The sequence below is a fragment of the Pagrus pagrus genome (genome assembly GCF_965226575.1).
Source record: "Pagrus pagrus genome assembly, chromosome: 17".
NCBI lineage: Eukaryota > Metazoa > Chordata > Actinopteri > Spariformes > Sparidae > Pagrus > Pagrus pagrus.
This window is the reverse complement of record NC_140201.1, coordinates 8,725,128-8,738,165: the sequence shown is the minus strand read 5'-3', so window position 1 is coordinate 8,738,165 and position 13,038 is coordinate 8,725,128. Positions and strand designations below refer to the sequence as shown.

Genomic DNA, 13,038 nt, shown 5'->3' with positions numbered 1-13,038 from the left:
TAGGCCAAAGTTTCAGCCCACTGCCCCTCATTGATGAGATAACTCCGGTCAGGTGCTCCACAGCCCGGGAGTCATTCAGGAAGAGGGACAAATCCCTGCGAGCACTGGGACCAGCGGCAACCCCCCCCCCCACACACACACCATGACCTCTCATGCACCAACACACCCTACGCTCCGCAGTTTACCAGTGAAAAGATAACAGCCATATAACTACAGCCTAATTCACTCACAGTGAAACCAGTGTCCACTTGACTGGTCACATGAGACGACGAAAGGGAGCGCTAATGTGTTGTTGAATCAGAAATTACAGGCCTGCGTGGAGATAAAGAATGATTGATTCCTTTAATTCATGATGCATTTTTTCTTGGAAATACAACTCTGCCCTCATCAGCAAGCAACTGCATCATTTTATTGGATTTTGCTCACCTAGAAACACCAGTTTGAAAGTATTCTCGGTATAACTTGGCTGGTTTGAAACTGTGCAGAACATCAATACAAGCTCGAAGTTTAAAATATCTCACTCTTGGGCACTGACCAAGGTCTAAAAGCAGAATTGATATACTATCACCATATAAAGTTGAAAATGTGTTGCAAAACGTTGGAGATATGTTTTTGCCAACGTGACGATACACTGTAGGTCCAATAAACACACTTCTTTTAGCTCTGTTTTAGTCTCCACCAGCTCCGAAGCTCAAGACCCAACTCTTCTCTTTGGCTCTCATAAAGGTTGTTTTACTAGTTTGGACCGTGCTCTGGGTATATACACGATCTTTTATTGTCCGTTCAGTTAACCTGACTTTTTATTTGCCTCTGTCCGTAATGCACTTTGGTCGACTCATTTAAATGTGCCATAGAAATGAAATTGACACCACTTCTCTTGAAATGTCTGTCATTAAACTATTAAACATTTCTAAGCTAACCTTGGCATTGCCAAAGTCTATGTCTAAAACTCATGATTAATTATTTTTCTCATTGTTCAGCCTCAGCCTGGCATCAAACAACTTTTATAAACTATCCCCTTTCACACTCGACAAAAAACCCTACATCAACCACTAACACCTGGCTTTTGTCTTCAAATGGAAAGGGTACAATCGGCAGTCGTGCATTTATCATCTCCAGCTGGATGGAGACACGACAACCAGGTGGACGCGCTAACAGTCGCCCCTTTTCCCGGCACGATGCCACGAAGCACACTGAAGTTCGGGACGTTCGCATGTAAATACTTTTCCATCCATCTCAGTTCAAGCAGCACTTGAACTTAGTTTGACAGTAAAAGACAAAAAAAAAAAGTAACCACCTACATGCTGCTTTCCACTGTGACCCGCTTTGTGGTTTCTTTGTGACGGTGAATGCGAGACACCAGAAGAAGAAAAAACAGGAAGGCAAACTTGTCAATCACCTATTTTTAGCTGGTTTATCTGTAATTTAAACTTCAATCTCTGCATGAAACTCTGCGTGTCTACTGTTAGAATTTGCAGCTTTTAAATACAGTGAGAGAGCAGACAGACAAGTGTTGGTTGATCAGCTAATAATAAAAAAAAAAAATCCAAGGAGGCCGATGGCAAAACACTGCAGCAGCTGAACGTGGGAATGTTGGAATGATGGCGCTTCAGAGCAGTGTTGCCCCCTGTCTCAGCATGCCCCATGCCACCCAGAGAAAGTAGAGATGTGAGAGATTTCTTTAAATACTTCGTCTCTCTGCCAAAAAAAAAAAAAAGGGAGGACAGATGTCAGAACTCAGTGCACTCCCTAAAACCTGCAAACAGCAGCCATACATTCCTTTCATCGCTCCTCGGCAGAGAATTTAATGAGGAGCCAATCACATGTCCGTCTTGATCATCACTTCTTGCCTCAGCCAGTCACATACCTGTCTGCTTTAATTGAGTTAACAAGGACCCAATCAGCTTCTTGCTCGCTTTGCGTTCTGCACTGTCAGAGCCTTCCAGACGCTGTGCAGCTACTCACTTTCCTGTCTGCTCGCAAACTTTTTACATCACTGTATCAGCACTAGTTAAGGAGGGAAGAGTGACAGAGAGAAGAAGAAGAAGAAGAAGAAGAAGTAGAAGCGAGGGAGGGAGGAGACGGGTTTACAACTTTTACCACTGCGCCTGGCTCTCTTATTAATCCATTCGTCTTAAACATTTCCTGACAGTCGTGGGCAGGAGAGGGATTTTGAAGCCTTGTTATTCTTCACTCTTTCAATTACCGTTACTGAAAGCACAACAAGACTTCGGAGCATTTTTTTTTTCCTCCAGAGTGGAAATGAGGAGCTTTTAATAGAGGAAATGATTCCAGGGGCCGGCCCACTGCTGTGCTAATACCCACATCGATTTTCATTTTGGGGGAACCCTCCCAGCTGATCAATCTCTCTCCACCAACTCGCCGGCAGCTGGCCCGGGAGGGGGGTGCAGGATGGTTCACTTGGGCTTCACTGTCTGATCCGATGGATGAGTGTGTGTGAGCCGAGTTCATGTCCACCCTTCCCTCGCCTCCCCCCCTCCCTGCAAAACCACCACCACCACCACCACCACCTCTGAGGCCAGGGGCGGCTTGGCTGTGCTGGTAATCCTTCAATGAATGTGGGTCAGTGAGCGGGGCTTTGCCTTCGTCACTCAGCAAGGGGACAGACAGCGGGGTCGTGACCCCAGTCATCCCTACGTGCACTCACACACACACACACGGTCGTATTCACACAAAGACAAAGACCCGAACACACACACACACACATAGACACAAACAAAAAAAGAGACATGGATGGATGAGCAGCCACACGGCCAAAACTCACACAGACGAAAAAACAAGCAGCAACACAAACTTGGGATACAATCGAGCAGATGTGAGAACATTAGAGCTGAAATGGTTCAGAGGATCGATGTTTACCAGTCGATTTAATGAGTAATAGGCGAAAATGCCAAAAAATGCACAGGTGGCAGCGTCTGGCTCTTTTTCCCTCTATTACAGTTACACAAACCAAGACATCTGAAGATGCCAACTATTAAATTCATCATCACTGACTATTTTGGGAAATCATTAATCTGGTTGAGTAATTTCTAAAAGAAAAAAGTCCAAATTCTCGGATTCCAGCTTCTTTTTTTATCTTCATGACAGTAAACTGAACATTTGTGGGTTTTGGTGGGAAAAGTAATCGTTAGTTGCGGCCCTAATCGACAATAATTTACATTAAAGGTGCAGTATGTAGTTTTGGGGAAGAAGTTCTAATCAGAGGAGAAAGGTCTTCACTGACTGATGTTTTTTTATACATAAACAAACTTAATAAACAAACTCTCTTTGTTTTCATGACTGAATAAACAAACTGACCCTAAAAGGACAACACAACTTCATACCGTTTTACTTTGTTTACATTTGGCGGACCCTGCCACCTTTCTAGCTTCATTTTCCTATGAGAAACCGCTTGTTTATACATTTGAAGATTAAAAATAAATATTTCTGAGCACAAATATTAAATATTTGCCGGTTCTTGTTTATAAATGTGAGCATTTGCTGTGTTTTGTTGGTTTGTATCTCTGTAAACTGAATACCGCTCAGTTTTGTTTACCTCTCAGAACTTCTGACGGACATTTTACCACTTACTTGTGACATTTTTTAGACGGAACCATTAAGCTAAGAAACTAATGTTATTCGGCGGCCCGACAAAGTTAAAAATTTAGATCCTGTCACGAGCTAATCACTCAAGTTTATCACCACGAACTGACTGCTACCAGTTACCAAAGAAACAGATGCAGCGGCAGACGGGAGCCTCGACAGAAATACTCAGACGGAGCCGTGTTGACTTCTCTCATGAAGCGGTGACACAGTGACTTGCCCCAGATAACGCCAAACAAGGCTGAAGCAACTCAAACACAGACGGTTGAAATGACAAAGATGGAGAGAGTGAATGTCAGATGGGATGTGAGGTGGATAGACGGTGTGATAAGATAAAAAAAACAAACAGAGGTTTAATCGAGTCTAAGGCTTAAGTCTGTCTCTGACACACACACAACACGCACACACACCCAAATATCAAAGAGTCCTAATTAAGCTGCGCCACATTCAAACTTATTATCCCGCACATCATTAACATTCTCCATCACGAGCTCGGTATTTTATCTAAGAGAGAGCAGGCAATCATGAAATATTCATGATTTATTAATCTGACTACAGAAAAACAAACAATGGCAACCCGGGGAGTGTGACACCCTCTCCTGCCAAACAGCGAGGTAGCAACATGACTGCGTTTGACACTCGCTCAGCACTCCAAATCTCCCAACAAGAGTCCGCTATAGGGCGCCGCCGCCGCCGCCGCAGCGCTGGCATTCAGGTGAATGGCGGTTATTCCCACTCATAATAGTGTTTTACTGAGATAAGGTGGAGAGGAAGCGTCGCCGGTTTCTTTCACTTGGCAGAGATGGGCCTCTGCCTCTCGTTCTGTGGCATCGTGTCAACAAAATGTCAACCGCCGCGTCGTCATTAAGAAGGAAGAGAGGCAAATGGAAATGTGGCCGGGAGCCATCCCGAGCCAAATCACATCAGCGTCTCCAAGTCGTTCTGATAGAGAGGAGGAGAAGGAGAAGGAGGAGGAGAAGGAGGGAAGGAGACAGAAGCGAAGGATGGGGAAGGAGAACGGAGTGAGGATAAGAGGCTGGCCCTCCTTCCCTCGTTTCTCTCCCTCTCAGGCTCTCACGCTTCTGAGAGAATTTTCTCAAGTGGGGAAAATTTCTGCTGATGACACCGTTGTGAAAATGAAAACGCCGCGCCGCTCAGTTGATGTCGCCATCATTGACTCCTAATGGGGGGAAAAAAAACCCACTCCACGCACAATTTTCTGGACTCTCAGTTTCTTTCATGCCAACTCTCCGACGTACACGGCGCGCCATTATCACTCAATCTCTCACCCACTTTCTGGCCTGTGCAAACACACAGTCAAGTTTTCTGCATCTCCTCTTAACTTTCTCGTACGCTACATCTCTCCCTCTATTGGCCCGTTCTCTCTCTCTCTCTCTCTCTCTTTCAAGTCCCTCGGGTGACCTTGAGCGGCAGCTGCCAGTGAAGTAGCTAAAGTGCAAAGTCAATACGCGCCAACAAAGCTGGTTAAGTATTAAATGGGGGATGATGACGCTGCTGTTAGTCAGAGAAAGGCTTCGACAAAGAGAAAATAAAAGGAATATGTGCTGTCGGACTTGAATGGAGAACTCAATAGCAATAATGGGTGACTTAGAGGGATTGACTCGCAATATTAGGCGAGACTGCAGCTGTGATTCCAGCAGGATAATCTGGTGAGAAGGGAGCACTTAAATGCTGGGCCTACGTATATGAAGTATGCTACTGAGGGGGGATGTAAAGAAAGAAACGCTTCACGTGATTCATGACTGAAACAGGAAGCATAGAGCCTCTTTAAAGAGAAATGAGAACCACAACTACAATCACAAATAGCAGCGAAGCCAGTAAAGGAGTTTTAGTCACCACAAGGCATAGCATTACAGTAAAATCCCACCTAATGTGAAATTTTTCAATTGTCGAGCCTGTAACAGCCTTTCACTGTCCTCTCCCTGGATCATTGTCGGAGAGCCCTGCAAACTCAGTGGATAATGTAGCAGTGAATGGGCCCTTTCATCAGCGCCTGGCCATGGAACTGGACCGGAGTGACTCCAATTGAAGCTATTGCCGCTAAGAAAATCAATTGAATAAATGTGCGGAGCGTGCGCGGGCTGTGGATGTCGGGGGGGAGCTGGTTCAGGTACCTATATGTGCTGGCCTCCAGTCCTGCATTCCTTGTGTAGTGCAGCATTCCTCTCGAAGGCAACAAGGTCAAAGGTCAAGAGGCAAAGATGAGCGCGGATAGCTCCGCAGCACCAGCTATAGTATGTATTTTTGTGTGGGTGGATGCATATTGATTGCAAACGAGCGAGTGGATAAGGCAGGAAAGTATGTGTCAGGCTACATTCAAAGAGCATCCAGGTATGTACGTACGCCGTGCAGCCAGTGCTCCCTCCTCCACCTCTAACAGCTGCTCTGACACGTGTGTGCATTCCTGAGTCTGCACTGCAGCGTCCCCGCAAGGCATCGCCTGTCCGCCCTCAGCCTGTGGAAATGCAGTGCTAACACCGGCCGGCCACATATAGATCCATTTACCTGACAGAGCTACGTCAGGGGTATCTTGCAAAGCACGGACCGACACCCAAAGGGGCTTAAATTAGATTAAATGAAAGGTATCCGCTTGATTAAAGGAGACCTATTATGCTTTTTCCTTTCCTTAAATGTTACATATGGATTCTTGTGCATATAAAATATCTTGGAAGTTGGAAAGGTGAAAGTCTGCATCAACAGAAGCTCATCTCTCCCACAGAAAACACTGCTCCTGCAACGCCTCGTCAGTAGTCCCGCCTTTTGATTACATGACTTTGATTACATGACATCACTACATCACCATGCCACACATCTGTATAATTTATGGCTAGTTTGGCAGATGAGAATTGATTTAGCGCAGCTGCTCTGTCGCCGTTAGCGGTGCTGCCTCAGGCGTGTGTGAGCTGACCAATCAGAGCCAACTGGGTCTTAAAGAGACAGGAGCTAAAACAGAGGCAGCGGCAGCAGACAGTATGAGAAAACTGATGGGTTTTTTGAGCATTAAAAGCATGTAAACCTAATCTAGTAGAAATAAATAAAATAAAATTATGAACATGAAAATGAGCATAACGTGTCTCCTTCAAATCCAAACAGGCTGCTAAATAAAAAGAGGGAAAAGCTTTAGATTTATTGGTTTCACTGTGTCACTCCGAGTCTTCCTATTTTTACAACCCCGTCTCCAGCTGTGCTCCCGATTGTTAATTTCTCCAGTTCATCTCCTGATTTTTTGACACAAATCAAATAGTTTCAGCTGAGAAAAGGATGAAAATTGGTCAAACGACGAAGAAAAATGCCTCCAAATTTCACTCCAACTAGTGAGAAATCTTCAAGAAGATATTGTACTTTTCTTTTTTTACTTATTTTACAATGAGCTAAGGATGTAAGACAAATTAAAAGTCACTTTGCTATCACATCCTTGTATTTGTTCTATCAATCTTCGGTGTTGGGGTGCCAGCACCCCAGATAATCTCCTTCTTCTTCACAGCCTAATGTCGGAAGTCAACTGTGATGCCAAAATCCAAATCAGGAAGGAAAGGAAAGGAAACTGCACGCTGAAAACTGTAAAAGTGTAAAAAAAAAATGGAATTGGATTTGCTGAGTTTTTAACCGTGGACAGAAATCAAATGCAGCATCGATGCTGGGAATGAAATGACTAACAGGCAGCCGTATTGATCTAAAATAACTCAACCGTGAAACACGTTACAGTGGAGAGACTGGTTCCCTGAAGTCACCGCTGTGTCAATCAGCTGATTGTGGTGTGGAGACGCTTCTCTGAAGACGGAGGAGGCGACTCCGAGGTGGGGAGAGACCAGGGGGGGTCGGATCCGTTGGGGAAACAGAGCCGTGAGCGGCGCGGAGCAGAGGTGGGCCGTCCAGAGACGACTGGAATGTTGAGATAATGCATGACATATCTCTCTCCAGGTGACACCGAGCCCAAGGCATCCAGGGAGAGGATGAGTGTGCGGAGGGGGGGGGGAAAATAAAGGATGACGAATGGATAGACAAGTGCATGCTTGTGAAGTTTTGTTAGAGCCCTTTCTTTTTTTTGTTTTTTTGCTTCATCAGTCTGCGAGGAGCTGGAGGTTCACGTCAAGTTCAAGGAGAGTCGCTTCCTCCCTCAACCGAAGACATCTTCACCCACAGCTCCTCCGTCTGTCTGTCTTTGCGACTGATCCAGTGGAAATATGCGCAGGTTAACATTCCATATGCTCCTTTCCCTTTACCTTGACATGTACATGCACACTAACACACACACACCCACTTGGGAACAATGTCGACAAGTGCTGTTATCACATGCCCGAGTTTACCCAGGCTTTGCAGAAAAGGCACAGGTTGCTAAATGTAGATCAAACCGGTGTCACTCACAGAGGAGTGAACCTGACAGCCGAGTTCATCGCGTAATCCCGCTATGTAAACACCAAACACCAGCCCTCTATATTAAAACATACCAAGCGCTCAGGTGCAGCTGTCGATCCCGAGAGGGGGGGGAATCATTAATTACCACCTTGACAAAAATGGAGACCTCCAAAATTAGAGGTAATCAACAGTCCCTGGGGGCTAAGTGGGAAAGATGGCACCAACTCCTGGAAACGGAAAGGTGATAATTAACCCATTATGACTGATTTATTCGCAGTTAATCGCCTCATAATTCAACCAAACTTGTTACAGGCGTAAACTACACTGCACGCTCCTTTAACGGGGGGAAGCAGAGCGCTGTCATTACAAGGTCACTGTAGCACTCGTACTAATTTGAGAGCAAAAGGAAGAAAAAAAAAAAAAAAACTCCTCTCACAGTCGACTTTCACTTAATTTGCACTAAGTACAGGGTGCAAATCAAACATGTCCGTGCACATCCTGGTATATAGGCTGCAGTGGTGCTCCCATGGAGAGAGGGGCTGGGAGGTGGAGGGGAGGGTGAATTCCTTCATAGGAGAGGAGAGGAAGGGGAGGAAGGGGAGGAGGGGGTGTCCAGGGAGCTAATAGACTGGCTGGAGATCTTTTACTTCATGCTTGAAAGGGAGCGGGGAGGGTGAGGAGCAGTCATGTAGAGGGACATAAAAAGGTTGGTTAACTATGACCTGCAGTTGGGGATCTTTACAACACTCATAACACTTTATAGTTAACCAGGTTTCAGTTCTGGGTGTGATTTATAAGCCTGGATTCACGAAGGGGGAAGTAAACTCATATTCTGAAAAGGATGCTGCTCTGGTTTTGGATGAAGGTGACAGCTCCGTGCGCACGGACCCCGCGCGTAAAAAAACACCCAAAAGAAACAACTTCCACAACTTACTTGTCATACTCCGCGTTGTCCTTGTCGCAGCGCGCGTCCTTGTGCTTCTGCCAGTCCTTGCCGTGCTTGCAGGTGGTGAGCAGCACCACGTCCTCCGCGTTGTGGACGTGGTGTAAGGCATTCCTGGTGTCCGAGCCGATACCCGTCAGGTAGCGCTTCCCCTTGAACACCAGCATGTATTTGCGAAAAGGCGGGATGGAGTTGTACTTCAGGTACCCCCTCTCCCCGCCGGTCCGCGGGTGCTCCTTGGAGAAGAGCGGGATGGACACGTCGAAGTTGCGCCTGAAGTTCTCGGTGCTGATGCTGGCTTTGGCCAACATGGCCTGGCCGATGTCGAAGCCCAGGTCTTCCGTGTAGTCCGGCCACGTCCCCGAGTACAAGTTAAATATGAGGTGGTTCCTGCCGTCGTTCCACAGGGGCAGGTTCTGGACCTTGGTCTTCAGGTTGTGGACGTATTGCGGGGACAGCTGGTCCCGGTCCAGAGTGTCCAAACTCAGGACGAACAGACAAGCCTGTCCGGGGTCCGAGGTGTAAAACCTGGACCCCTCGATGGTCGATAAAATATTCTGATAACTCTCTGAGATCTTCTCGCCCTTCTGCTGCGGGTAAACATAAACTTTGAATCCGTTCTTGTGGCACAGCGAGAAGTCGAAGCAGGAATCCATGCGGCACCGCTTGCCTTTGTAAACACTCGTGTTGACGTCCCTCTTCTGCCTCGGAGAAATGTGCAGGTTGTACTCCTCGGTGTCCGTCTCATCCCACGGCAGGAAAAGGTGTAACGGGTCCGAGAAGTGAGGCCAGGGCTGGTCGGGCCGGTACCCGTTCCGGCTGCGGTCATGCCGGCTCCTGCTCGCCGCTGGAAGTTGAACCCCTCCGAGGTAGAAGAGAAGCACCAGACATGCACCGGCGGAGAGCAGGATCAGGTAGCGTTTTTTGGCCTGCATGTGTCCTGGGAACAGGGGCGAGTTGTGTAGGAAGAAGAAATGTAAAGTGGCCCGAAGTTAGGCTCTCACCAACCCCGGCTACACCGCTCCATCCTCCGGCAGCCTCCAAGGATCCCCAACCCCCCTTCTGCGTATTCGGTTCCCAAATCCAGCAAGTGATCCAGTGCATGTGGGCGATTTTACAAGTAGTGTCCCGTTCTCCCTCTGCTGAAGACTTTTTTCACCATATCGCTACAGATCCGCGCTGGCCGGACCCTCTTCTCTCGGACAACAAAATCACATGCAGCGACTCTCTTCTCCTTCTTCTTCTTCTTCTTCCCCTGCGCGTCTCCACAGCCTCATTCAGACTGGCTGCATGGGGCTATTCAAATGGTAAAAAAACAAAACAAAAAACTGTCCGACAGCCGTCTGGGAACTCTCTCCCCCCGGCTGAACAGCGGCAGGGGTCCCCGAGGCTCTCCCAGACGGAAAGGTATGCCCCGGTTTGGATGTTAAACTCGGTAACACATTGACCGGGGGAGTGCGAGAAAGCCCGTCGGTGTGGCCGCCGCTCGGATCCAAACGCCTCGGGGGTGAATGCGTCTTATTCCCCCGTCTTTTTTTTTTTTTTTTTTTTATCCCTCCATGGTCCCGTGTGGAAGAGAAAGCCAGAGGAGAAAAAAAGCCTGGAGGAAGCGTCGTAGCGCAGGAGCAGCTCAGCGGTGCAACTGTAACCTGACGAATCCCTGCATTTCTCTTCTTATTTATCACAACCTCCCTTCATTCCCCTCATACGCGCCGATAGAGAATAAAAGCCCGGTCGGCGGGAGCCCCGCAGCGGGCGAAGTTCTCCGGTCGACACGAGGCGGACAGACGCGCACCTCGCAGCCGGTGGGTCGCTGAGAAAATGTTCAAAAAGACGGGATTCCTTGATCCGAGTGTCCAATTACCGACTGCTCAGTTGTTCCGATTGTTAGTCGGTAACATTCCAATCCCGACACGACGGCAGCTGACGTGACGTCCCATCGATGCGCATCGGCGCCGCTGATTGGTCGGCGCGCGGGAGCGGAAGAGGCGGGACTTCGGGGAATGCACCCATTCATAACCGGAGTCCTCCGCATGTGCAAATTATCTAATTGCGAGGCCGATGGAAGAAGTGTGGAGAGGAGCCAGAGAGCAGAGCAGCCTCAGAGAGGGAGGCTGAGGGGTTATGTACCGATAGTGTTCAGTGTCAGGAGGCATCAGAGCTGGAGCTTGGTTGGTTTTATATACTAATACTACTGATAATAAGTTTAATTATAATAATAAAATATAAAAATAACTTTATTTGTAGAGCTAATGTGTGCTAAGTGCTTTGACAGAATAAAAGCAGGAAGATAATATAACAGGATCGTAACAGTCAGGCCAAACTATAATCATTTCTTCTCATATATATATATATATATATATACAGAGTTGTGCTACCTATGAGCTGAATATGAGAAGAACTTATTATAATTTGGCTTGACTGTTAAATATTATTATTATTACTACTATTAACTTTAATTTTATATATTATATATGTGTGATGTATGTTTTGTATTTTGTATGCTACTGGACACTTGGATTTCCCTCGGGATAAATAAAGTATCTATCTATCTATCTATCTATCTATCTATCTATCTATTATTATATGATCTTCCTGCTTTTCTTCTGTCAAAGCGCTTTGTAAACTCTGTTTTTAAAGGTGCTCTACAAATAAAGTTAGTATTACTATTATTATGGAAGTGACAACAGGAAATCTTTCTTAGAAGTATTTCTTTTGGCTCAGCCACTGTTGGTTTTTATATAATATAATAACAATATTAATAACCCTATTTGTAGAGCGCCTTTAAAGACAGAGTTTACAAAGTGCTTTGACCAAACAGAAGCAAGACACTGAAGAAGATAATATATCAGGATGCACAACAGTCAAGCCAAACTAGTTGAAGTGAAAACAGGAGGGCAAAAAATACAAAACAAGAAAGAAAGCACCAACAACATGCATGTGTACATATGTTTTATTAAGTGTATTACATGTATCGTCTTATTTATTTATATACCAAATTAAATTCAGGACTAGTTTTCCTAATTTGTTTTTCATTTCTCCATAAAGCACTTCAGTTGTTTATTATTTGTTGCTCTATATTTCAAAACTCACAATAGAAATACTTTATTGACCCCAGTAGAGAAATTGTTGCTCCTTCTTGAATAGAGATATCACAGCACAGAGGAATTTTAATATGTAAACAGAGAAGACAATAAGAAACAAGAGTAAGTAATAATAACACATACGAGCAATAAAATAACTGCAAAACATTTGTTTGAGCATTAAAGCGGCACCATGTAGTTTTGGAGAAGATATTATAATCAGATCTTCATTGACTGATGTCTAAACAAAACTTAATAAACGAACTCTCTTTGTTTTCATGACTGAATAAACAAACTGACCTTAAAGGACAACACGATTTCATAATGTTTTCTCTTTGTTTATATGTGGCGGACCCTGCCACCTTTCTAGCTTCTTTATGGGAGTGAGTAGATGGCGACTAAATGTGTCCAATTTTGATTGGCTGGCCACAAATATTGTAACAAAGAGCCCTGAAATGCATAGAAAAAAACACTATTCACTTATTTGTCAACTTCCTCTTTCTTTTGTTCATTCCCACAAAAGGCACGGTATAATAATTCATTTCTTTTCATATTCAGCTCACAGGTAGCACGACATCACAGAATATTATTTACTTCATTATCTGAATTATTAACTATGTTGTTTTTGGTCTTTCTTTATTTGACGGTCTTAATTTCTGCAGTTTTTCTTTAAAGCTTATTGTCTCACGCTAACATACCAAGTGTTTTTTTTCTTCTTGTGGACAGCTGTAGAGACAGACAGGAAATGAGGAGAAAGAGAGAGAGAACGAGAGAGAGAGAGATGATATACAGGCGAGGTTCAACAGCTGGAATCAAACCAGCGATGCTGCGGTCACATGGTATTGTGTCTAAACCACCAGACCACCAAGACGCCCGATCGGAGATTTTTATTTTATTTTCTAAACAATGGCACATCTGATTTGCATTCTGACAAAGTTTTTCTTGGAAATCCAGAATCACTCACTCACAGTCCTCACAGCACATACAAAAGCCACAAAAGTAAGATAAGCCCTGTGCTATTTGCCTGTGACA

The 13,038-nt window shown here is 45.4% G+C and overlaps 1 protein-coding gene across 1 annotated transcript in view; it reads right to left on the bottom strand.

The window, feature by feature from the left end:
• Positions 1-10,824, bottom strand: part of ext1b (exostosin glycosyltransferase 1b) — a 121,511-nt gene extending 110,687 nt beyond the window's left edge. Inside the window, exon 1 of the mRNA XM_084379204.1 lies at positions 8,915-10,824. Within this exon, the coding sequence (XP_084235330.1) occupies positions 8,915-9,858 (944 nt within the window). The 5' untranslated portion in view covers positions 9,859-10,824. The remainder of the gene's footprint in view (positions 1-8,914) is intronic.
• Between the last annotated feature and the right edge of the window lie 2,214 nt (positions 10,825-13,038).